At 44.7% G+C, this 25,720-nt stretch overlaps 2 protein-coding genes across 2 annotated transcripts; both read left to right on the top strand.

The window, feature by feature from the left end:
- The first annotated feature begins 257 nt into the window (after positions 1–257).
- Positions 258–12,677, top strand: Tut1 (terminal uridylyl transferase 1, U6 snRNA-specific). The gene is made up of 9 exons (XM_076847336.2): positions 258–394; positions 2,447–2,637; positions 7,007–7,322; positions 7,595–7,695; positions 8,970–9,439; positions 10,429–10,538; positions 10,695–10,805; positions 10,967–11,059; positions 11,482–12,677. Exons 1-9 carry the CDS (start codon positions 313–315, stop codon positions 12,633–12,635), a joined length of 2,628 nt encoding a protein of 875 aa, XP_076703451.1. The 5' UTR covers positions 258–312; the 3' UTR covers positions 12,636–12,677.
- A 1,372-nt stretch (positions 12,678–14,049) lies between these two features.
- Positions 14,050–24,498, top strand: Eef1g (eukaryotic translation elongation factor 1 gamma). Its single transcript, XM_076847337.1, has 10 exons — positions 14,050–14,159; positions 15,234–15,392; positions 16,210–16,273; positions 16,429–16,571; positions 17,084–17,227; positions 19,572–19,701; positions 20,070–20,274; positions 23,627–23,799; positions 23,897–24,021; positions 24,257–24,498. Exons 1-10 carry the CDS (start codon positions 14,148–14,150, stop codon positions 24,413–24,415), a joined length of 1,314 nt encoding a protein of 437 aa, XP_076703452.1. The 5' UTR covers positions 14,050–14,147; the 3' UTR covers positions 24,416–24,498.
- The last annotated feature ends 1,222 nt before the right edge of the window (positions 24,499–25,720 follow it).

Below are 25,720 nucleotides of genomic sequence, written 5' to 3'. Positions count from 1 at the left end.
AGCTGTCAAACCGCGGGCCCGGCGACGCCAACCCAACGCCAGTCTTTGTGAATGCCTTATGAATATTCACGATTCTTTGGGCCAATCAACGCCGGACCTGGTCAGAGCACCCCAATCGGCTTCGTAGATGGGCGCTAGAAACGGAACCCTGAATCGAAGGTGTTAGGTTCCCGGAGGAGTGTGCTTGCGCGGATGGCAGCTTTACGCCACTTCCTGTAAGACTGGCGGAAGTTGCTTCTGAGCGCGACGCGGTTTGGAAGAATTCCGGCGGTGGCAGAAGTGGTTGCATTTTGTCCGTACGGGAGAGTCGTCATGGCGGCGGTGGATTCGGATGTCGAATCGCTGTCGCGTGGGGGTTTCCGCTGCCGCCTCTGCCACGTTACTACAGCCAACCGTAAGCGGTGGCTAGTGAGGGGGTGGTTGTGGGTTTCACCTTTGGGTTCTAGCGAAAGTTAGGGTAATTGATCATAGTTCCCGTTAAGTCGGTTGGTAGGGTCACTCACTTCTTCTTTCAATCTGATACGAACGAGAAGATTGGAGAGTGGGAAAAGTCCCACCACTTTACGCCTTTCCTTCCCAATATAGGAAATCTCCACGATGAAAGTTTTATTATTTGCTCTTTAACCATCATCTACCAGACATCTGCTCTTTGCCTGGTCCTTTGCTGGCTTTTTTTTTTTCCTCCGGGGGCGGGGGCGGCGTTCAGAGATACAGGAGCTCATCATCTAGATTGAGATATTTCAGTGCTCTGTGGATGTGTTTGGAGAGCTGTGACATTACAGAGAAGGCAGTAATCAAGTTGGGGAATACTTACAGAGGACCAGAGACGAGGACAGGTGAAACTGTATGGCATAAATGGTTCAGAAGGTATCAGGAGGAAAAGGCAGAGGTCTTTGTACAACAGTGCAAAAGGCTCAATGAAATCTAGAATTGGGATCTTCCTGAACAGAGTCTTCTGTTCTTTTTTTCTCTGCGAATGGTACTCCACCATATGTCTTTAGTAGGACAAACCAGAAACCCAGGAGTCAGTCTTTCTTATTTATTTATTTATTTGAATCAGTTATACATGACAGCAAAATGCTTTTTGATTCATTCTACACAAATGAAGCAGAATTTTCACTTCTCTGGTTGTACCCAAAGTCGGGTCACACCATTCCTTCAATCATACATGTACCTAGGGAAATGATGACCATCTCATTCCACCATCTTTCTTACCCCCCATCCTCCCCTCTACCCTAGGAGTCTTTCTTGACCCCACAGATACTTTGGTGACATCAAGCAGCTGACTGGTAATAAAAATAATACTGGCAGCTAATTTTTCCACTTTTGGCCATGTATCAGACTCTCTGCCAGGTGCTATATATGAATAATAGCTTTGTGGTAGGTGCTTTTTTATCTTCATTTTATTCTGAGGAAACTGATGCACAAAGAGGGTTAAGCAACTTGGCCAAGACTCGCACAGCTTCACAGGGCTGGGATTTGAACTTGGGCAGTGCAGTTTCATATTCTGAACTTGTAGTCACTATTCACATATCCACATTTGATTCATGATGATCATCCAGAAACTTATATTTATTCAGTTCTTCTCTATATGACTTGGATAAGTTGCCTGTTAAATTTCTTTATAATTTTCAGGTGTTATTCTACCTAGCATTTTATATATGTATATACACATACATACACACACGTATATATATGTATATATATACATATGAAATTTATTTATTGATGGTTTAACCCTTTATGTTCCATCAGTCTATATATAGGACACCCATAAAATTTTAAATTGAATCAGTATGGTGGCACACAACTGTAATCCCAGCGACTTGGGAGGCTGAGGCAGGATGATTGCAAATTCAAGGTCAGCAACTTGGTGAGACCCTGTCTCAAAACAAAAAATTAAAAAAGCCTGGTGATGTAGTTCAGTGGTAGAGCACCCTGGGTGTAATCCTTAGCACCAAAAAACATAAATGAAAAAAAGCCTGAACCTGAATAATTAAAAAAAAAAAATTTAGTTTTTTTAGTTGTAGTTGAGCAAATACCTTTATTTTATTTATTTATTTTTATGTGGTGCTGAGGATTGAATCCAGCACCACATGTGCTGGGTTCACATGTGCTAGGCAAGCACTTTACCTCTGAGCTACAACCCCAGCCCCTAAATTGAATGATTTTATAGGTGTTTGAAATACAGGATGATGTACATAATGGATTTAGTTAAGAACTAGTAGTGTTGCAGTTCTTCTGGAAACCACTTAAGACAATGTACCATATAGACAAATAGATAAGAATGTCAAATATGAAGGGAGCCAGGACTTTGTTTATTTAAAGGTCACACTTTCTGTGACTTCAAAGTATCAGTAGGATTTAAGTATGCACAGAGCAGAGCCAGAAGACAGATACACTGAAGAATAATATGGATGTTTTTGTCTCACACTTGTTTCTGCAGGACCCAGCCTAGATGCCCACTTGGGAGGCCGGAAGCACCGGCATCTGGTAGAACTTCGAGCTGCCAGAAAGGCCCAGGGACTTCGAAGTGTGTTTGTTAGTGGCTTTCCCAGGGATGTGAATTCTGCCCAGCTCTCTGAGTACTTCCAGGCATTTGGACCTGTGGCCAGTGTTGTCATGGACAAAGACAAGGTAGAGTGAATAGCTTTGGGGGTAGAGTGAGTCAGGTGTGCTATATACCAAAAGAGACAAACTAGCAGTTTGCTTTGGCTGGTTCCTAATGTGGCTTGTCCTTCTTGGATTCCACATAACTTGAGATAGCTTTGTGAGATTCTCACCCCTTTCCCATCCCCTGTATTTTATCTGTTCCTGTGTTTAGGACTGCATTCTGAGTAGTGAATGGGATAGATATGGTTCCTGCTTGTACAGAGCTTACAATCTAGAGGAAAAAGTAAACAATGTAATGAATAATTATAGTGAAAAATTGATGCTTATAGACTACTATACCATTGGCAGTAACTACATTAAGATCTGTGGTGATTTGGTCAGAAAAACCTGACCTGGACAGTGCTAGACAAACAAGCTTGTTTGTGGTAGTATTTTTTGCCTTGCTTCCATGCAAACCTTTTATTACTGTTTCTTTAGTCTCTTGAAACAAATCCACTATTGTGATGCTGTATTGTTTGGTAATACTGTGGTTCTGAAGCTGCATTCTGATTATATAGGTGGGGCTTAGGTGATCACTTAGGGGCTTAGGAGCTGAGGGAATAGCTCAGTAGCAGAGTGCTTGCCTAGCATGCCTGAGGCCCTGGGTTCCATCCCCAATACCACACACACAAAAAGTTATCCATATTTCTTTAGCAGACCAGGTCTTCTTTTAGATTTTATTAGTGCTTCCATTAAGCAACCAAACTTCAAGTGGCTTGGATAAAAGCTTCATTTTTCTTGAGTAACAAGAAGTCTAGCCTGGGCAGTCCATGGTTTTATTGTTTTCTTACTCTGTCAGTATTGATGTGACATGTGGCTCTCACTAGGTTGAAGGGCAGAGTATAAAGGGCTAATGCCTGCTGATTCTGACACCCTTTTCCCCTTCCTTCTGAGACTTTCTTGCTAGACTTCTTATATTTCCTCAATCAGACTTCTGTCACGTTACCCCTAGCTGTAGGGAAGCCTATGAAATTAAGTTTTTTCAGATAGGCACTTTGTTTCTGAACAAAGTCAGAGTTCTGTTAATAAGGAAGAAAGAAAATGCATATTGGGTGGACAGTTGTCAGTGTCTTCCCCAAGCTATTATTATTTTTTTAATATTTTATTTACATTTTTAGTTTTCGGCAGACACAACATCTTTGTATGTGGTGCTGAGGATTGAACCAGGGCCGCCGCACCCATGCCAGGGGGGTGCGCTACCGCTTGAGCCACATCCCCAGCCCCCCCAAGTTACTTCTTCAGAAACCTCAGTGTCCCCATTTTTGTTGATAATTATTTCTTCTGCAAAGAATGATCTTTCCCATTAATTAGTTATTTAATCAATATGTTGAAGCTAATATAGTTATATGAATTATATATTGATATATAACACATAATATTAATTTAAATATATATTAACAATATATTATAATTAATTAAGTTGGAAATTCTGGAGTTTAAGAAACTACTTGGGAGGCAGCCACAAGTTTTTGCCCTCTCTAAATTTTAGAGGTGTTTGTTAAATGGAAATAATACATATGAGCCTTAGAAGTAGAGTATGTGAACTTCTTGATTTATAATAAGCTCTAAACAAATGGTAGCTCTAATTAGGGATGGGGGCACTGAGAAGGGAAAAAGGTCCAGGACACATACAGCCTTCTGAATCTGCTAATTCTCTCCCTGAAGTTTTTGAAAGAAATGTGTGCATCAAGACCAGGCCAGGCAAAGGGAAACTTAATTTCTAGTTGGGGCTTTGGTTGCAAACTTGATGTTGAACTATGGTCTGGTGTTTTATGATTCCTGAGAGACTAGCCTGTGCATGTTCAAGTAGTTGCCTTTGGCTTCACTTAGTTTCTTTACTCTGTTTGGCATAAAGGTAGAAGTGAGGGAGGAAGGGATAATTGAGATATGATTTTAAATTTAGATATGATTTACATAGCATAAAAAGTCACCCTTTAAAAGTATATAATTCAGTCCCAGCGACTCAGGAACCACAAGTTTGAAGTCAGCTTCAGCAATTTAGCAGGACTGTCTCAAGACAAATAAAAAAGCATTGGGGACATAGTTCAGTGGCACAGCATGCCTGGGTTCAATCACCAATACAATACTACAAAGAAAAGTATATAATTCAGTGGTTACTATATTTATTAACACTCTCCAATCATCAATATTATCTAATTCCGAGATGATTTTACTACCTCAAAAAAAAAAAATCCCATACCCTTTTTGGTCACTCCCCATCTGTGACTCAGGCCTATGTGCTGGTGAGGCCATTCCCCCAGTTGATTTTTTTTTTTTGAATAGGTTTTAATTGTCAGGGCTGGGGTTACGATTCAGCAGTAGAGCACTTGCCTAGCACATGCGAGGCCCTGGGTTTGATCCTCAGCACCACATAAAAATAAATAAAATAAAGGTGTTGTGTCAATAGTCCTTTATTTTATTTATTTATTTGCGGTGTTGAGAAACCCAGTGCCTCACACATGCTAGGTAAGTGCTGTACCCCTGAGCCACAACCCCAGCACCCCCAGTTGATTTTTTTGTATATGGTATGAGGTAAAGGTCCAACATCATTCTTTTGCATATGACTATCCATTTGACCAGCACCATTTATCAATAAGACTGTTTTTTTCCTCCTGGGTCTTGGCACCTTTGTTGAAAATCCATTGACTGGAGATGTGCATGTTTATTTGTGTGACTCAATTCCATTCCCTTCATCTTTTATGCCACTATCACATTGTGTTTGTTACAGGATGCTTTTTTTTTTTGTACTCTGGATTGAACCCTGAGCTATAGTCCCAGCTTTTAAAATTTAAAAAAATGTTTTTTGAGACAGGATCATATTAAGTTGCCCAGGCTAGCCTTCAGCTTGCAGTCTTCCAGCCTCAGCCTCCCAAGTTCCTGGGATTACAGGTGTGTGCCACTGCACTCATCCTTTTTTATAATGAGGATATTGGCTCCAGCTTTACTACTGGAGAGGACATAAAAGAATAATGCATTTTGCCCCCAAACACTCATGGTTTTACTGCTTCTGCTAACATTTTACCTTTAAAAAATATGGTCTAGGACTAGGGTTGTGGCTTAGCGGCAGAACACTTGCCTAGCATTTATGAGGCACTAGGTTAAATCCTTAGCACCGAATATAAATAAAATAAGTCCACTGACAACTAAATAAACAAAAACGTGGTCCAATGATTATGATTGAATTCACTCAAATCATAGAAACCTGGCCATTATATTGCTGTTTTTTCTAGATGCTAAATCCCTTGAAGATCAGATTTATGTATTTACATTCATGCCTGAAAGTGTGCGTTACATAGATTTTTTTGTGTGTGTGCTGGGGATTGACCTAGGGCTTTACAAATGTTATGCTGTGCTCTACTACTGAATGCTGAGCTATGTCCCCAGCCCCACACAGATTCTTAAAGATTTTGTGTGTGTGTGTGTGTGTGTGTGTGTGTGTGAGAGAGTGGCCTTGGGGATTGAATCCACGGCCTTGCTCATTCGAGGAAAGTGGTCTACCATTGAGTTAACCCCCAGTGCCATGTGGTTCTTTGTTTTTGTACTGGAATTGAACCCGGGTTCACTTCCTCCAAGCTATATCCCCAGTCTTATTTATTTGGGTACTAGGGATTGAACCCAGAGGTGCTTAACCACTGAGCCACATCCACAGCCCTTTTTATGTTTTGAGACAGGGTCTCACACAGTTGCTTAGGGCCTCACTAAGTCAGCTGATGCTGGCTTTGAACTTGTGATCCTCCTGCCTTAGTCTCCTGAGCCACTGAGATTTTAGGTGGGCACTACTGCATCCAGTATATGTTTGATTTTGAGGCAGGGTCTTGCCAAGTTGCTGAGGATGGCTTTGAACTTTCAGTTTCCTAAGTTGCTGGGGTTTCCAGGGGTATGCCACTGCACCCAGCCTATATGGAGTTTTCATAAATGTTAAGTCAAACCAGGAAGAGTTAAGGAATGGCTCATATTATAGCTTGTGAAATCATATTATTGAGAAAAATAAGGAACAATAAATAGATAAAATGAGATTTTTCCAGAGGCATACTGGGGTGAGAATATGATGTATGAGAGAGAATTCTGAAACTCAGACAATTGCTTTTCTTTCTTTTTTAAACTTTATTTATTTATTTTTATGTGGGTGCTGAGGATCAAACCCAGGGCCTTGCACGTGCGAGGTGAGCGCTCTAACCACTGAGCCACAACCCCAGCCCGACAATTGCTTTTCTAAATAGGTTCCCTGTTAATGAAAACAACAAGTACATATTCCCAATGCATGGGTTAATCTGCATTTCAAAGAATCTTATCCTTTGTGGGAGCATGTGTTTAGATTCTTGGTTGCAAAACCATCATTCCTGTGGTTTGCCAGGGAGTATTTGCCATTGTGGAGATGGGAGACATGGGTGCTCGGGAGGCTGTCTTATCACAATCCCAACACAGCCTGGGAGGACATCGCTTGCGGGTCCGGCCACGGGAGCAGAAGGAGTTCCAGAGTCCAGCCTCCAAATCTCCTAAAGGAGCAGCGCCTGATAGTCACCAGCTGGCGAAAGCACTAGCTGAGGCTCCAGATGTGGAAGCACAGATGGTAAAACTTGTCCAGTTGAGGGAATTGTCTGAGGCTGAGCAGCAGCTTCGGAGCCTTGTGGTGGCCCTGATGCAGGAGGTCTTCACAGAGTTCTTCCCTGGTAAGTCCCCTGCCCCAACATGTGATCCCTTCCTGTCCTTTGCTCTGCCGTGTCTGCATACGCAGGTCTCCTCACCTGGAGGTGTTTATTTGATTGGTCTTTCATTTTTGTACTCCACTATGTTCTGAAGTCTCCTGCTCTTCCCTAATGTTTCTGCACCTTTTTTAAAATATATGTATTTTTTTGTTTTAGGTGGACACACAATATCTTTATTTATTTACTTTTTAATGTGGTGCTGAGAATCAAACATTTGTTCTCTGCTTGGCACTTAGGCTGTGTGGTCCATCCTTTTGGCTCGTCCATAAACAGCTTTGATGTCCATGGCTGTGATCTTGACCTCTTCTTGGATCTGGGTGACTTGGAAGAGCCCCAGGTGAGTGATCAGGGAGGCAGGCAGGGAATGGTCATATGACTGTGGGCAAGTTATTAACCTCTCTGCCTTAGTTCTACATTTATAAAGATGGAAATAATGGGACCTATGTGAAAGGGTTATTGTTATTGGAGAAATGTGAATATGGATGGATAAAAGGTTATAGAGTAATTTTAAGATTATGTTTTTGCTTATGTATATTTTCTGACATCTAATGTACACATTTTATTTTTGGAATAGGAAAGGGCTATGGTTATTTTTTAATAATTGACTTTATTTATTTATTTTTTTTAAATATATTTATTTATTTTTTAAGTTTTTGGTGGACACAACATCTTTGTTTGTATGTGGTGCTGAGGATCGAACACGGGCCGCACGCATGCCAGGCGAGCGCGCTACCGCTTGAGCCACATCCCCAGCCCTTGACTTTATTTTTTTAGGCCAGTTTTAGGTTCTTAGAAAAGTGAAGCAGAAAGTAGAGTTCCTGTATACCTGTTGCCCCCACAAAAAGTGTCGTTGTTTTCTTTGCAGTGCTGGGATGGAACCCAGGGCTTCAGGCATGCTAACTAAGTGATATACCACTAAGCTACATCCCCAACCCCCAAAAGAGTTGTGTTCTCTTTCTTTCCTAGGGATTATGTACTACTGAGCTATATTGCCAGACCTTTTTAAAATTTTTATTTTGAGACAGGGTCTTGCTAAGTTGCAGAGGCTGATCTCAAACTTGCCTCAGCCTCCCGAGTTGGCTGGCATTACAGGCATGCCTCATCTAGCCTGGCTAGGGGTTGTTTTCTTGAAAAACGCCAGTCTCTTATTTCTTTACACACACACAATTTATATCTTCAGAATCACTTAAGAGAAGGTTGCAGTCATCATGTCCTTTTACCTTTAATATTTTAATGTGAATTACTTAAGAACAAAGGCACTCTAGTGTGTAACCCCAGTACAGTGATCAAGTCCAGGAAATGTTATACTGGTACAGCTGTCCTGACATTGTCCTGTTGTATTTTTAGTCTTTATTTTGGAATAGTTCCTCTGCCTTTGTCTTTCATGACAATGATAGTTTTGTAAAATATAGACCATTTTATAGGATTAAAAGTTTATTTTAAGAAAGGATTGCTAGCAAGAAGGAGAAAATGAGTTAATATATGTAAAGCCCATAGAATAGAGACTGGCATATAATAACCGTTAAGTATAGATACTGTCTTGGGGTCAGAGATGTCCCCTGGTTAGGGGATAGTAGGAGAGGCATTCACACAGCTCATTTCTATCCACAGTCAGTCTTAAAGGCTCCTGAGTCTCCATCATTGGACTCAGCCCTTGCTTCTCCACTGGATCCTCAAGCCCTGGCCTGTGCCCTAGCCTCCCCTCTAGGCTCACAGTCTCCAGCTTCTCCCCAAGATTCTGAAGCCCTGGACTGTGGAACTCCTTCCTCCTCCCTGGCACCCCAGACTCCGGACTCGGCTTTGGCCTCTGAGACTGTTGCCTCTCCCCAGTCCCTGCCTCCAGCTTCACCACTGCAGGAAGACAGGGGGGAGCAGGACCTGGGAAAGGCCCTGGAACTAGCAGAGGCCCCAAAGGGGGAGAAGCCAGAGGGAGCAGCAATGCTGGAGCTGGTGGGATCCATTCTCCGGGGCTGTGTCCCTGGGGTGTACCGAGTCCAAACTGTGCCTTCTGCCCGGCGCCCTGTTGTCAAGTTCTGCCATCGACCTTCTGGTCTTCATGGTGACGTCTCCCTCAGTAACCGGTACCTCTGTGTGTGGTGGGGAAAGGCTAGCTGAGTTCTGGGGTGCTGGGGAGGAGTCCTGACTTGGGAATCTTCTGTATCTGCTAAGTCAAGTGGTCCTTGTTTGGTTCTATCTCTGCCATTTACCTCTCTTATCTGGTTTCCATTTCAATGTTAGTAAAGTGTGTTCTTTGAAATACTATTTTTAGAAGAAGTAGAAGAGAGTTCTGTGACTACATGAATTTGGGAAAGGTAAAGTTAAATGCAGACAGGATTCTCCCTCTCTTCCCTTCTTCCCCTTCCCCTTTCTTTCTTCTTTCCTTACTGTATAGCTTTGTTTATTAAAGGCTCTGAGAGGTCTTGTAATAAATAGCAGCTCTATGAATGGCGAAGATGAGCATATAGACTATTGTGCTACCCAAATTCTTTTTTTTTTTAAATGGTGCTGAGGATTGAACCCACAGCCTTGTGCATTTGAGGCAAGCACTCTACAACTGAGCTAAATCCCCAGCCCTACCCAAGTTCATTTGACATATTTTTTTTGTGTGTGGTACTAGGGATTGAATACAGGGCTTCCTCAAACACTGTGCTACATCTTCAGCCCTGACTTTTTTTTGGTGGGGGTGTGTGTGGGGGGGTACTAGGGGTTGAACTCAGAGGCACCCAACCACTGAGCCACATCCCCAGCCCTATTTTGTATTTTATTTAGAGACAGGGTTTCACTGAGTTGCTTAGAGCCTCGCTTTTGCTGAGGCTGGCTTTGAACTTGTAATCCTTCTGTTTGTCTGGCTGAGTTTCTGAGGCTTACCTTGAACTTGTGATCTTCTTGTCTCAGCCTCCCAAGTTACTGGGATTACAGGAGTACACCACTTTGCCCAGAGCAAGACCAGTATTTTGGTAATGCTTTGGGAAACATTGTTTATTTTATTGCAGCTGGCCCTAAGTCTGGAATGAGAGCTAGTAGGATGATAGGTTCCCAAGCCCTAACATCCTTGTCTCCTTTGTTCCAGGCTAGCCCTACATAATTCCCGTTTCTTGAGTCTCTGCTCTGAGCTGGATGGGCGAGTCCGGCCCCTTGTGTATACTCTCCGCTGCTGGGCTCAGGGTCGAGGGCTTTCAGGTAAGGATGAATCAGAATAGAGTTGGTCTGAGTTGGATATCAGAACGAAGGGTTCAGGGAGAGAAGGGTGCACATAGGAACCAGGGTTGAAAAAATCGCCAATGAGGGGTTTGGAAACACCTCTTCCCTAACTGGAATGATTGATTATTTACACAGGGAGTGGCCCGCTTCTGAATAACTACGCCTTGACCTTGCTTGTGATCTATTTCCTTCAGACCAGGGACCCTCCTGTGTTGCCCACTGTGTCCCAACTCACCCAAAAAGCAGGTATTTCAGCCCAGCCTCCACCTTCTACTTCATCAGTTTTGTGCCTCTGCTTCCTTATAAAGCCACCATGACATGAGATTTCTGCTGTCAATCCAATTACAACCCCTCATTCCTCCAATCTTCCTGTTCCCAACTGACCCCCTCCTTTTTTGCTTTCATAGGTGAGGGAGAGCAAGTGGAAGTTGATGGCTGGGACTGTAGTTTCCCCAGGGATGCCTCAAGACTGGAGCCCAGTACCAATGTGGAGCCCCTCAGTGAGTCTGGGGAGCCTGGGGAGGACTGGTAATAATCTCAGTCTCTATAGTGGTAATGTATCATACTCACTGTGCCAGGCATAGTTCTCAAAGCAGCTCCATGGCTGCTGGTATTGTTATGGCCATTTTACAGGTGAAGAAACCATGCCTTGGAGCAGTTCAGTGGCTTGCCTAAAGCTACTCTGCTAGTAAAGGCAGGGAGAAGCATCTGGGAAAGGACATGGCTGGGGTGTAGGAAGGGAGGCTTGACCTCTTGTTTATAGGGATCAGAACAGAGAAGCCTGGTTTCCCAGGACTCTTCTGAGCCCCTTGGGAGGGAAAAAGAAAGTCCTGCTAAGGAAGTAGCTATGGTGCAGGACCTGTCTCAGTCTCAGTTCCAGCTTCCAACTGACCCCCTTTCCGCAATCTACCTCCTCCTCCAGGTTCCCTGCTGGCTCAGTTCTTCTCCTGCGTTTCTGGCTGGGATCTTGCTGGCTCACTGCTATCCCTGAGGGAGGGTCAGGCATTGCCAGTGGCAGGGGGCCTGCCCTCTAATCTTTGGGAAGGTCTGCGCCTTGGCCCCATGAATCTCCAGGATCCCTTTGACCTGAGTCACAATGTTGCAGCCAACGTGACCAGCCGGGTGGTTGGGCGACTACAGAATTGCTGCCGAGCAGCAGCTAATTACTGCCGAAGCCTCCAGTACCAGCACCGTTCCTCTAGGGGTCGGGACTGGGGGCTGCTCCCCCTTCTGCAGCCCAGCTCTCCAAGCTCCTTGCTGTCTGCCATGCCCATCCCCTTACCCCCTTTTCCCTTTCCCCAGCTCACTGCTGCTGTGGTCCAGGTGTTAAGAGAAGCCTTGGGATGCCATATAGAACAGGGAACCAAGAGACCACGGTCAGAAGGATGTGGGATTGAAGAGTCTCTCCAGGGAGGGACGAACAAAAGATTGAAACTTGATGGACAGAAAAAGAGCTGTGAGGAGGGAAAAGAGGAGCAGCAGGGATGTGTAGGGGACCACAGTGAAGATGGGGTGGAAGAAATGGTTATAGAGGTTGGAGAGACACCACAAGACTGGGCCATGCAGAGTCCTGGGCAATCAGGGGAACCACCCCTGATGACCAGAAAGTATCTAGCTACTGGAGAAGAGGGACAGCCAGGCCATGTAGTGCTGCTGGCTGAGCAGGGACCCATGGGACCTAAGGTGGCCCAAGAAGAGATGAAGGGCGAGACAGGGAAGGGGGCATCTTCCCCGTCTTCAGTGAGCTGGCGCTGTGCCTTGTGGCATCGAGTATGGCAGGGGCGACGGCGTGCTCGGAGACGCTTGCAGCAGCAAACCAAGGAAGGAGATGGAGGCAATGCTGGCGTGGGAGCAGAGTGGCTGGCAGTAGAGGCTCAGGTGACCCAAGAACTGGGGGGGCTGAACAGTTGTGAACAGAGACCAGAAACTGAACCCCTTCTGGCCTTTGTGGCATCGGCCTCGGAGGCAGACCAGACTCTCACCGTGACCCCACTCCGGGACTCCCAAGACCTGTTCCCTGATCTCCATCATTTCTTACAGGTTTTTCTCCCTCAAGCACTTAGAAAACTCCTCTGAGGACATGGACCCTAAGGGCAATAAAGCTGCTAGTTTAATACAGATACTCTCTAGTTTTCTCTAATTTTCACCTGGTATGAATCCTTCTACCCTTTCTTCCTGCCTGTTCCCAGGGCTTCATGCAGCCTTCCCACCTGTCTGGTTCAACTACCCTAAAATAAGCATGGTGGTTCTGGGTCCCCCCTCACCCCATTTCCTGAATGATATTATGGTGGGTTGATCAGTACTTGCTAGAACCAATTTGCCTCCATAGTTACCCTGCTGCCCCACCCCACGTTTATGAATAATGACATGGCTGGAAATTGGGTTCATCTGGTCTCTCCTTTAACAGGAAAGGTCATCCTACTCTTAAACTGGCTAAAAGATTTGTCAAACCTGAAAATGGGTACAAAAAAATCCTATCAATCCTGTCTGGTTGGCACATGCCTGTAGTCTCAGCGACTCAGGAGGCTGGGACAGGAGGATCACAAGTTTGGGGCCAGCCTCTGCAATTTAGTGAGACCCTGTCTCAAAAAGACTGGGAAATGTAGCACAACGACTTAGACGCCAGTACACCCGTCCCCCCCAAAGGCAACCCATCAAAACTGTCAGCCTCAGTGTTGGTGCATGCCTGTAATCCTAGCTACTCCAGAGGCTGAGACTGGAGGATCGCAAGTTTGAGGACAGCCTGGTTGATTTAGTGAGACCCTGTCTCAAGTTGAGGATGCAGTTAAGTGGTAGAATGTCCCTGGGTTCCATCTCCAGTACCCCCCGCATAAACACACAGAACGGAACTGCCTTACGTTGCAGTTCCACAATCCTCAGCTCTTAAGGGCCAAGCCAACCTCCTGAAGGATGTGGAAGGGACATGGCAGAGATCCGGTGCCCTAACGGCATCCCGGAGCTGCAAGGAGGTTTAATGGGAGCAAACCTACCTTTCAGGGGTTTCTGACTTGGGCCCTAATTAGATATGAATCCCTTTCTAGAGAAAACAAGCGAAACAAAGGGAATTTCTCAAACTGCCACCTCCGCGCAGCAGTTTCTAACTCTTATGGGTTTCACACAATCATGGTGTGAGGGGCTCAGCGGAACCTACCAGCGAATCTTCCGTCGTGGGCGGGCGAAAGAACCCGCAGGCAACACGCCAGGAGCCTGCGCCGCGCGAGGCTTGCAGCCTCGCCACGTAGCTATGAAGGGGCAGTTCTTCCAGCTGGTTCTCACACTTTCCCTTCCCTCGGTGCCTTGCACCTCCTGTCGGATTCCGATTGGTCGGCTACGCCTGCGGGGCGGGCCATCTAAGAACTCCACTGCGCAGGCGCGAGTCTTTTCCGCGCAGGCCAGCAGGCCCCACCCCTTTCTTTTTCTAATTCAGCGCCGCTGGATACGGAACTGTCGTGCGTATGCCTTCTGTGTCGTCCTCACTTTCCGGCTGTTATTTCTCCACGGCTCTCCCCTTCCCCCCTCCCTTCTCTCCCTGGCGGCTTACTTTGCGGCAGCATCGAGAGCCCCACCCCCTTTCTCTGCGGAATCACCATGGCGGCTGGGGTAAGTTTGCCGGCTCGGGTGATCCGGTTCACCCTATCCGCCGCCATCCTCTGCCGGAATGGGGCCAGTCGCAGTCAGAGGAGTTCTGGAGCCAAGTGGATCGCTGATTCGGGGTCTACAGACCATACTGTTGGAGACAGGGTTCCTAGGGCCTGGAGGGGAACTGAGGCTGGGGCTCTCCAAAGCCAAAGGTGGAAGGTTCTGGGGTGGAAGAGAAAAGAGATGTTGGGTTCGCGCGCTCTGAAGCCTGAAAAAGATGGATCGGCTTCTTTGTGGCTTTGAGACGTGGGATTTGAGCAGGTTGATGGAACTTTTGTGATCGTTTTGCGGGGCAGCAACGGGGACAGGGTGAAGAGAGGAGGGTCTTTGTGGGTAGGGACGACTGGCAGTACTAAGGTTCATGTCAGAGAGGTTTGGGAACGAGAAGAGTCTTGGGACAGTGAAGTCGGGCTAATTGGACATCGCCGTTCGGTTTAATAGAGAACACACTTGGGAACTCGCTGCAGGACAAGACCGGAGGGATGATGTGCGCGACAAGGAAAGAACGGTTTTTTAGCAAGAGTAGTAAGGAAGAGAGAGCATGCCATTCGATATTAACGTGGCTATTTCGAAGGGCACTTGGAAATCTCCCAGTCTGTGTGCGTGCCTAGAGATAGGGCGATGCTTCTGAAGCAGTGCACAGCTCAGCAGTAGTCAGGCGTTTAGTTCACCTAGAATGAATGAAACAAGGACTCAGGAACGGGAGGGGTCTTTGTTGGTAGGCAGAGGAGTCTGATGGAACCTGAGTTTCTGGATTTCTTGGAGGTGTACTTGAGGGGAAGAGAATGTTTCTAAATGTCCTTAGGGAAGGTCAGATCTGTCAGTAAGCTTTATTTAGCAGTTGGTATGTAGTTCTGTTCTTGGTATTTCAGAGGACTCTGATTACATGTGACAAATACCAAAGAACTTGGTTCTCCCTACGGAGTTAAAGTGAATTGAACAAATTGGAATTACTCAGGAAAGTCCTGGGGAGGAGGTGGCATTTAGGACTGGGACCCTTCTATTCATGTTTTTATTCTCCTCTCTCTTACATAGACCCTGTACACATACCCTGAAAACTGGAGGGCCTTCAAGGCCCTCATCGCTGCTCAGTACAGTGGGGCTCAGGTCCGCGTGCTCTCCGCACCACCCCATTTCCATTTTGGCCAAACCAACCGTACCCCTGAATTTCTCCGCAAATTTCCTGCTGGCAAGGTGAGTGGGGGACTGGAGAGGAGCTTCTGAGCCTGAGAACTGAAGAAGCCCTGGGATTCCATCACTTTGGAGATGACAACCATCTTTAAAAGGGGACTTCCCATGTTGTTTTCTTTCACATTTCAGTAATTAAGAAAAATTTTACCATGAGATGTAGATTCGTGTGTAGTTGTAGAAAATAGGGCTGGGGTTGTGGCTCAGTAGTAGAATGCTTGCCTAGCATGCATGAGGCACTGGGTTCGATCCTCCACCACATAAAGGCAAAATAATGTGTTCATCTAAAACTAAAAAAATACATAAATAAATACTTTTTAAAAAGAAAATAATGGAGATACTCAGTGATTTTAAGCAATTCACTGGTTTATTTGTCTTTGTGAGAAAGAATGTATTTATCCAAGTGTTACCAGTGCAAATATATCAAGTACTTACTGTAAGTGGGATTCTTACTCCATCCAAGAGGCTTCTCGAGGTAATAACCATACTCAGAGTAGAGGAGATAAGTGCTATGTGGACTGCACTCCAATACTTTTCAAAGATTTAGACATAGATGTAAGACTTAATTTCTGGCCTTCTGAATATTTGATTGAGGGATTTTTATACAGATATCCCAGCATCCATAATGTTTGAATTGTTAGTTCAAATATTGTGAATTCAGATTGCAAGGATTATGAGTTTTGGTTCTTGAGTTTCAGATGGTATGATTTGGAAAGCAAGGGTTGTTAGTCTTATGTAAATATTTTTGTCAAAACAATTAGGTTCTTGGAATTGGTTAGTGAGAAATCTGGTGTAATTTATCTTTTCATTACTTTGTCCTCAGGTTCCAGCATTTGAGGGTGATGATGGATTCTGTGTGTTTGAGAGCAATGCCATCGCCTACTATGGTAATTTTCAAGGCTCTACAGGAATGGGAGGGTCTGAAGGTGGGGACATAGGAGAGGATGAGGGCAACTTGCAGTGGACAAGGAGGAATTGTCAGGGACCTGGATTGGTGTTGGCATAACCCCAAAGTTTTGACCTTTGTGTTCTACCTCTGCAGTGAGCAATGAGGAGCTGCGGGGAAGTACTCCAGAGGCAGCAGCCCAGGTGGTGCAGTGGGTGAGCTTTGCTGATAGTGACATAGTGCCCCCAGCCAGTACCTGGGTGTTCCCTACCTTGGGCATCATGCACCACAACAAACAGGTGAGCTTTAGAACTTGGGGAGAAGCCATGTACAGAGGTGGTATCTGCTCCTGAATGTTGGAGAGGAGGAAATAAAACAAAATGAGAAAAAGATGTGGGAATGCAAAAACATAACCTTTGAATTTTAAGTTTGGAGCGGTGAACAATAGATGGTTTCTGGGTTCTTGTTAGATCCAGTGGAGGTGGTTCCACTCTTAAGTGATCAGAGGTGGGATTTCTGCTATAGGGAGGTTATGCCAGATTTTCGGGGGATAGGGGGAGTAGTTTGACCAGATGACCTTTAAGTTTCCTTCCTATAAATGATTACCATCAGTACAGTGGGAAATGAAGCCAGAGTAACTATGGAGAAGTTTAACATCAAGAGCTTCATTTATGATGCATTCAGAATGATCCTAGACTAAGATGGGGATGAGCCAGGATACAGTGGAGTACCTACTTTAGTTCTGTTGGTGAGGGGAGTGAAGAAAAGGGATTGGTAACTGCTGATTAAATTTGAGTGTTTAAATCAATAGGCCACTGAGAATGCAAAGGAGGAGGTGAGGCGAATTCTGGGGCTGTTGGATGCTCACTTGAAGACGAGGACTTTTCTTGTGGGCGAACGAGTGACACTGGCTGACATCACAGTCGTCTGCACCCTGTTGTGGCTCTATAAACAGGTGATGTTCATAAAAGAACCTGTTTAGCAGGGAGTAGATGGGTATTCAAAACAAAATGACAAAACTTCCAGGTTATCCTGTGTTCTGTTGAGGACTTCATTGAAAGGGATGAGATAACATCTCAGTCTGTGGGAATCCCAGGATCGAGTTGCTATTAGTTTGTTTGGTGAATGAGATGATTACTGGTTCCCTTATTTACAGGGAAGGCTGGTTGAACTTAGTTATGAAGACGGGATAGAGTGGTGACAGAGCATTGAGACCTTTTTTGGGGATTGAACTCTAGGATACTCAACCACAGAGTCACGTCCCCATCTTACCACCTCACTGTTTCTGAGGCTAGCTTTGAACCCGCAATCCTCTTGTCAGTCTGCAGAGCTGTTGGGATTACAGGTGTGCGCCACTGCGTCCAGCGCATTAAGACCTTTTTGGGGGGTGGTTTTGGAGGCAGATCTGAGTTGTATTGGCTTCGGTGTAAAGTCTGTAATTACTGCCCAGGCTATTGGATCAAAAAAGAATGACATTGCTGATTTTCAAAAAACAGCTGTGGATCCATTTAGTACCAGAACAATAATGTGATAATAGCAAAGATAAAAGTACCCACTACATGCCAGGTCCTGTTCCAGGAGCCTCACAAGGATCCTACTGGTGCTTAGATACAAGTAGTGTATGTGAGGAGGAATGTAACTTGCCCCAGCATGGAGCTAGTAAGCACTGGAATAGAGTTTGAACCTAAGTACTATAGAACCAGCACTACCGACTGCTATGTTCTGTCATAAAATTTTTTCCCTCTCTGATCTTGACAAACTAAAAAATGACAACAATGAGTTCTTCATGAAGCAAACTTTAATTTAAAGAACTGTCCGTTCTAAATTATTCATAATTTTTGGTACTGGGAATTGATTCCTGGGGTGCTTTATCACTATACCCCCAACGCTTTTTATTTTTGAGACAGGATCTCACTAAGTTGCTGAGACTGACCTTGACCTTGTGATCTGCTTTAGGCCTCCCAAGATGTTGGGATTACAGGAGCATGCAGTAGTGCGTGGCACTCATTCTTTGTTGTTGTTGAATGCTCTTTATTTTGATGTTTCTTCCACCCACCCGCAGTGCTAGGGTTTGAACCCAGGCCTTTGCACATGCTAGATATGTGCTGCATGTACCACTGGAGCTATACCCCTAAACGTGTAAAATTTGGTGATAGTGCACGTGCGTGTGTGTGTATGCGTGTGCACATGTGTTAATATGCATACACAGATAGTCAGTGTAGATAATTGGTTTCTGTGGTGTCGGAACTGGGGATTGAACCTAGGGTTGCTTAACCGCTGAGCCACATCCCTAACTTTTTAAAAAATTTTTAATTTTTTAATTTTTAAATTTTTATGTGGTGCTGAGGATTGAACCCAGTACCTCATACATGCTAGGCAACTGCTCTGCCACTGAGCTACAGCCACAGCCCCCCAACTCTTTTATATTTTATTTAGACGGGTCTCACTAAGTTGCTCAGGGCCTTGCCAAATTGATGAGGCTGGCTTTGAACTTGTGATCTTCCTGCCTTAGTCTCCTGAGCTTCTGGTATTATAGGTGTGTGCTACTAGACTCAGCGGATACTCTTAAAAACTCTTGGTTGTCGCCTTTGTTAGTCCCAAGTTAAAAAAAAAAAATTATTGACGTGAAATTTAAAAGATGGAGAACAACATATATGTGAAATGCTTTGTAAAAGAGCAAGACACTAAAAATATTTTCACCACGTAGTTGATAGTTAATGGATAATGGGACCAGGTATTCATTAAATTGAACTGGATTGCAAAGATAGATTAGTGGTGCACACCTGTAATCCCAGCTGCTTGGCAAAAGAATTACAAGTTTGAGGCCAGCTTGGGCAACTTGTTTCAGAATGAAAGGCTTGGCGATGTAATTTGTTGTAGAGCATTTGCCTAGCATGTGTGAGACCCTGGGTTCAATCCCCAGTACTGCCCCCCCCAAAAAAAAAAATGAGAGGGAAAGATATAGTAGTGTCTCAAGAAAAGATGATGCTATAAGATGCTGTTTATTGGCCTTTGGGAGGAAGGAAAGGACTGGAGCTTTGGTGGAGAAAGATGTGTTTCCTAGACTCTGCTTTGAGTTTTGTTCAGGAACTTTCCTTTTTTTTTTTTTAAAGAGAGAGGGAGAGGATTTTAATATTTATTTTTTAGTTATCGGTGGACAATACATCTTTGTATGTGGTGCTGAGGATCGAACCCGGGCCTCACGCATGCTAGGCGAGCGCGCTACCACTTGAGCCACATCCCCATCCCCAGGAACTTTTCCTTCTGCTAACTTCATTTCTATCCTTATATCCTGGCAGGTCTTGGAACCTTCTTTTCGCCAGGCCTTTCCCAATACCAATCGCTGGTTCCTTACCTGCATTAACCAGCCCCAGTTCCGGGCAATCTTGGGTGAGGTGAAACTGTGTGAGAAGATGGCTCAGTTTGATGGTAAGTCTAAGGGGATAGAGGAACATGTGGTCATGGTCACAGTCTGGTTTACTCCTTGTTAATACCTTGTTTTCTTGTCCAATCTTTGGATCCACAAAATAGTAGGATATTACAAAGTCATTTATACTTTATAAAGTATGTTTTGTACATGTGTACTCATTTGCATTAAAATGTATGAGTTGTGGTATATACTGTATTTGTTGCCCAGGGTTGTATGCTGATCTTGTTGAAGGACATGTGTTGGGGGAGCAATGTGGTGTCTGGATTGCTAAATTGTCTCATCCATTTTTCTCGTTTCCCTGCTTGTTGCTGCCTGGTTTTAGAAGAACATGGCAGGATATTCACTTTCTTACCTTCCTTTCCACCAGCTAAGAAGTTTGCAGAGAGCCAGCCTAAAAAGGACACCCCACGGAAAGAAAAGGGTTCGAGGGAAGAGAAGCAGAAGCCCCAGGCAGAGCGGAAAGAAGAAAAAAAGGCAGCTGCCTCAGCTCCAGAGGAGGAGATGGATGAATGTGAGCAGGCACTGGCTGCTGAGCCCAAGGCCAAGGACCCCTTTGCTCACCTGCCTAAGAGGTAAGATTAATGGAGCTTGTTCTCAATTCTGTGTGTCTCCCTCGTATAACTAGGGCCAGAATTTTAGATATCTGTAGGAAATGGAGAGGTTTATTTAATTGAGTATTTATTATCATTGTGGTGCTGGTTATGGAACCCAGGACCTCGCGCATGCTACATCCCAATGAGCTATATCCCCAGTCCTTAATTTTAAAATAAAGCAATTTCATCAGCTCTTACTAAGAGTTGGGCAAATTTGGAAGTAGAAAGCCAGTTCCAAATACATCCAATGTTTTGGGGACATTGGAACTCCCCTTTCCCCCCATCCACTCTGTAGTGTTAGGAATCAAACAGGGACTCACACATGCTAGGCAAGAACTTTACTACTTTACTACTGACCTACATCAGCCTTTGGAACTCATTTTCTAACAAATAAATAGGCCAGGACAGACTTTGGGATGGAGGTAATTGAACACAATACCTATATTTTATTTATTTTTATGTGGTGCTTGAGGATCGAACCCAGTTCCCTGCACATGCTAGATGAGTGCTCTACCTCTAAGCCACAACCCCAACCCAGTAACTGGTTTTGAGTGTGCTCATTTGATTAAGAGTTTCCAAGATCTCTTAGAAGTGAAAGATGGAGAGAACCTTGGGTCTGCTGTACAGGGTTGGCTTTGCTGAGGCAGTTAACAACAGAGCAGGATTCTTTGGTTATTTGTTATTGTAAGGAATCAAACCACAAAAATTGCTCCCTTTAAGAGAAAGGATGAAGATTGTGGTTACATGGTGTCTGTTTAGTGCATTGTTAACAAACTTGGGTCAATGAATCACTGAGGAGAAGGAAATAGATGGTACTGGTCACCTGTGCCCTCTCTTCAATAATTGCAGAGGTTCTTAAAGAATAGAGGAGAAAAGGGAAATTTTTGGTGTGAAAAACATAGTACGCCAGTGTTTTTTCAATTCTCTGTCATCTGGCCTTCAGTCAGTGCCCTAAGTCATTTTATTGGGAGTTAAAACTACATGAAAAGCCCAGTGTGGTGCCGCATGCCAGTAATCCCAGTGACTTGGAAGGCTGAGGCAGGAGGATCGCGAGTTCAAACCTAGCTTCAGCAACGTAGCAAAACCCTAACTAAGCAACTCAGTGAGGCCCTGTCTCTAATAAAATATAAAAAGGGGTTGGGATGTGTTCATTGGGTAATTGCCCCTCTGTTCAATCCATGGTACCAAAAATAAAATGAAAAACAATATGAGAAATACATTTTCAGGCTGGGGTTGTGGCTCAGCGGTAGAGTGCAAGACCAAGAAGGCTCCAGATGCAGCCTTTCTGTAACACACACTCCATGCTGGGGATTGAACCCAGGTCCTCACACTCAACCACTGAGCTACATCTTCACCCCTTTTATTTTATTTCAAGACAGGGTCTCTCTAAGTTACCCATGCTGTCCTCAAACTTGTGATCCTACTGCCTCAGTCTCCTTGGAATTACAGGAGTACCTCATTGCTTCTATCCCTTTTAAAGGTGGTGGGGGGAGGAGAGGGCAAACAACCATCAATATATAGTCATGAATAATAAAGTTTGAGCAGTTCAGGAGGGTATGGAAAAATCTCCAGTTCCTTTTTAAGTGATGGATGGTTGAGGTGTTGGGTTTTTTTGTTTGGTTGGGTTTTTGTTTTTGTTTGTGGTGCTGGGGGTTGAACCCAGAGCCTTGTGCATGCTACACAAATACTCCATCGCTTAATTATATCTCCCCCTTGGTTGTTGAACTTTTAAAAAAATGTTTCTCAGATGAGATTTCTAGTATTTAGAAAGGATTCTGGGACCTGGGATTAAAGGGCAGATTCTTTGCTTTGTTATCAAAACCCTCAGACAGATCACACCACTTAACTTCATCTGTAAAGGGAGGAAGTGAAGGTAACAGTCTTAGTTCATGGGCATGTTACAAGAATTGAAATAATGAAATCTTATTGTAGTGGATGTTTGTGCCAATAACTGAATCAACTAAACAGTGGATTTGTGGCACATGTATGCAGTAGATTTTTGAGCCACTAAAATGGTTTTTTGTGTGTGTGTGTGTGGTAGTGGGAATAGAACCCAGTGCCTTTTACATGCGAGGCAAGCACTCTACCAGCTGAGCCCTAAAATGTTTATAAAGGTGGGGTTCTTTGTTTTGAACCCCCTGGGACATTCTACCACTGAAGTACATCCCCAATCCTTTTTACTTTTTGAGACAGTGTCTCAGAATTCGAGGCCAGCCTTAGGGGGCCTTGGATTTGTGATTGTCCTTCCTCAGCCTCCCAGTAGCTGGGATTGCAGGCGTGTCCACTGTATCCATCTGCAAGGACTTTTTGGGGCAGTGGGGATTAGACCCTGAGGTGTTTACCATTGAGCTACATCTCTACCCTTTTTGTATGTTTTGAGACAGGCTCTGCTGAGAGTCTCGCAAAGTTATTGAGGCTGGCCTTGTACTTGGGGTCCTCCTGTTTTAAGAGAGAGAGACTTTTTAATATTTATTTTTTAGTTTTCGGTGGACACAACATCTTTGTGGTGCTGAGCATCGAACCTGGGCCGCACGCATGCCAGGCGAGCGCGCTACCACTTGAGCCACATCCCCAGCCCCATGACTGCATTTTTTTAAGAATGAAATGCAAGCAATTACTTATCCTGTTTACTGGCATTATAGGTGATTTTCTTTAGTCCATATGTATAATTGACAAAAAGAATAGAACCTCAACCAAGGGGTGTGTTTCTTCCTATTTAGATTTTTATATTTTTGGCTTAATATGCCAGATTGTTTCAATGGGTTTTTCAATATCCACACTTGTTCCTGGGTACGGAAGGACAGAAGGATGTGAGTGTGAGATTGAGGTGGAGGTCCTTTGCTTGCATTCCTGTTACTATGTAAAATGAAGAGGCCTGTGGTGTGGGGAGGAAACTTTGGTGAGTCAGTAGTAACTGATGTGGCTGGTAGAAAACAGCCCTGGAGGTGCTAGACAGAAGGAAAAAAAGTCCTCATGGTGAGTCTCCACCTGGGGGCAGCAGTTAGCCGTAGCCTTTGTGGAGCAGGGACCCACCAGGCCCCTTGTTCAGACCCCTTCATCTCTCCCCTCACACAAGTCCAATGACCATTTCCTTTAAACCAGCAATTTAAAAAAAAAAAAATTTATTTTCCAACCCTGAGTGGGGCTGAGCCCAGGGCCTTTTGCATGCACGCAAGGCAAGCACTGTACCAACTGAGCTCTATCCCCAGTCCCCCCTAAACCAGCAAATTTTAAGTGAAAACACCCTTTTGCTTCTCTTAGTCTGGCAGCCCCTTGCTGTGTCCAGTAGGACTTTCTCCTCATTGACTTTGTGTTTTCTTGCTCCTTTCAGTACCTTTGTGTTGGATGAATTTAAACGCAAATACTCCAATGAGGACACACTGTCTGTGGCCCTGCCATATTTTTGGGAGCACTTTGATAAGGATGGTTGGTCCTTGTGGTACGCTGAGTACCGCTTTCCTGAAGAGCTCACCCAGACCTTCATGAGTTGCAACCTCATCACTGGTGAGCAGAGAGTGGGTCTAGGAAGGGGTCTAGGAACAAGACCAATAGTGTGGATGGGCTGATTTCAAAGGCTGAATGTTCTCCCTCACTCCTTCAGGAATGTTTCAACGATTGGACAAGCTGAGGAAGAACGCCTTTGCCAGTGTCATCCTCTTTGGAACCAACAATAGCAGCTCCATTTCTGGAGTCTGGGTCTTCCGAGGCCAGGAGCTTGCCTTTCCGGTGAGGAAGGTGGAGGAGAGGAGTCTCTTGAGGGCAGGATAAGGATACAGGAAGCACAGTGATTTAGGCTGGGCTGTTGGGCATTCAGGAATTCTGGAGTGTACATGGGAAGAGCTGTTCATGTTCACAAGATTCATGGGATCTGATGCCATAATTCTGAGCTGGAAGTAGCACAGGTGTGGGACAGTGTCTGGTAACCTAACCACATTACTTTTTCCTGGGTTTTTATCCTCAGCTGAGTCCAGATTGGCAGGTGGACTACGAGTCATACACATGGCGGAAACTAGATCCTGGCAGCGAGGAGACCCAGACCCTGGTTCGAGAGTACTTTTCCTGGGAAGGGGCCTTCCAGCATGTGGGCAAAGCCTTCAATCAGGGCAAGATCTTCAAGTGAACATCTCTTGCCATCACCTAGCTGCCTGCACCTGCCCTTCAGGGAGATGGGGGTCATTAAAGGAAACTGAACATTGAATCCTGTCCTGTCGTGCCTCCTTTGTGAGTGGTGGCTCCTTCAAAGGGGACTAGATAAGCCAAAGCAGGGTGTTCCCTATGTCTACAGCATCTCCATTGGCAGGAGAAAAGTCTTCTGAAGAGCAGAATAGAGGCTTGGCCTCAGTTTTGCTTTTATTTTTGCCCTGTTTCCTATGGTGACTCTTCTATCTGGGAACGACGGGAATTAGTTAAGGTTGGGTGTTCATGAAGGGCTTTATCAGTACCATTTATTTATTTTCTTATTTGTTAGTTGGGGATGGACATATGCTTTTATTATTATCATTTTTTTTATGTCATGCTAGGGATTGAACCCAGTGCCTCACACATGCTAAGGCAAGCCCTCTGCCACTGAGCTACAACCCCAGCCCATATATTTTATTTTTTGATATTGGGGGTTCAGCCTTCCCGGGATGCTTTACCACTGAGCTACATCTCCATCCCTTTAAGTTTTTTGAGAATAGGGTCTTGCTCTGTTGTTTAGGGCTTCACTGAATTGCTGAATCTGGCCTCAAAATTGGCAATTCTTCTGCATCAGCCTCCTGAGCTGCTGGGATTATAAGTGTACCCACTGTGCCTGGCCACAGCTACCTAATTCTTAGAAACCATAAACTAGACCTTCAGTAAAGGGAGAGAATACCTGGTAATGATGGGAAGAGCTAACATGTAGCTCACAGTGTACAGAGGAATTGTACGTTACAATTGATGTCCTCAGTGTCTGCGACGATTGGTTCTAGGAACCCCCTGATACCAAAATCTTCACATGCTCCTGTCCCTTATATAAAATGGTGTGGTGGGCTGGGGATGTGGCTCAAGCGGTAGCGCGCTCGCCTGGCATGCGTGCGGCCCGGGTTCGATCCTCAGCACCACATACAAAGATGTTGTGTCTGCCGAGAACTAAAAAATAATTTCTCTCTCTCTCTCTCTCTCTCCTTAAAAAAATAAAATAAAATGGTGTAGTATTTGCATATAATCTATGTACAACTTCTATATACTTTAAATCATCTCTAGATTATTTATAATACCCAATATTATATAAATGGTAATACTATATTCAGGAAATAATGATGAGAAAAGTCTGGGCTTGGTACAGATGCAGTTTTTCCCCCCTATTTTTAAACTTTTCTTGGCAGATCTTGGATGGAACCTGGACTATAAGTGTGCTAGGCATATGCTGGACATGTGCTCCACCACCATCCCCAGCCCTGAA

This window comes from Callospermophilus lateralis, chromosome 2 (assembly GCF_048772815.1).
Source record: "Callospermophilus lateralis isolate mCalLat2 chromosome 2, mCalLat2.hap1, whole genome shotgun sequence".
NCBI classification, from domain to species: Eukaryota; Metazoa; Chordata; class Mammalia; order Rodentia; family Sciuridae; genus Callospermophilus; species Callospermophilus lateralis.
This window is presented reverse-complemented; position numbering and strand designations above follow the sequence as displayed.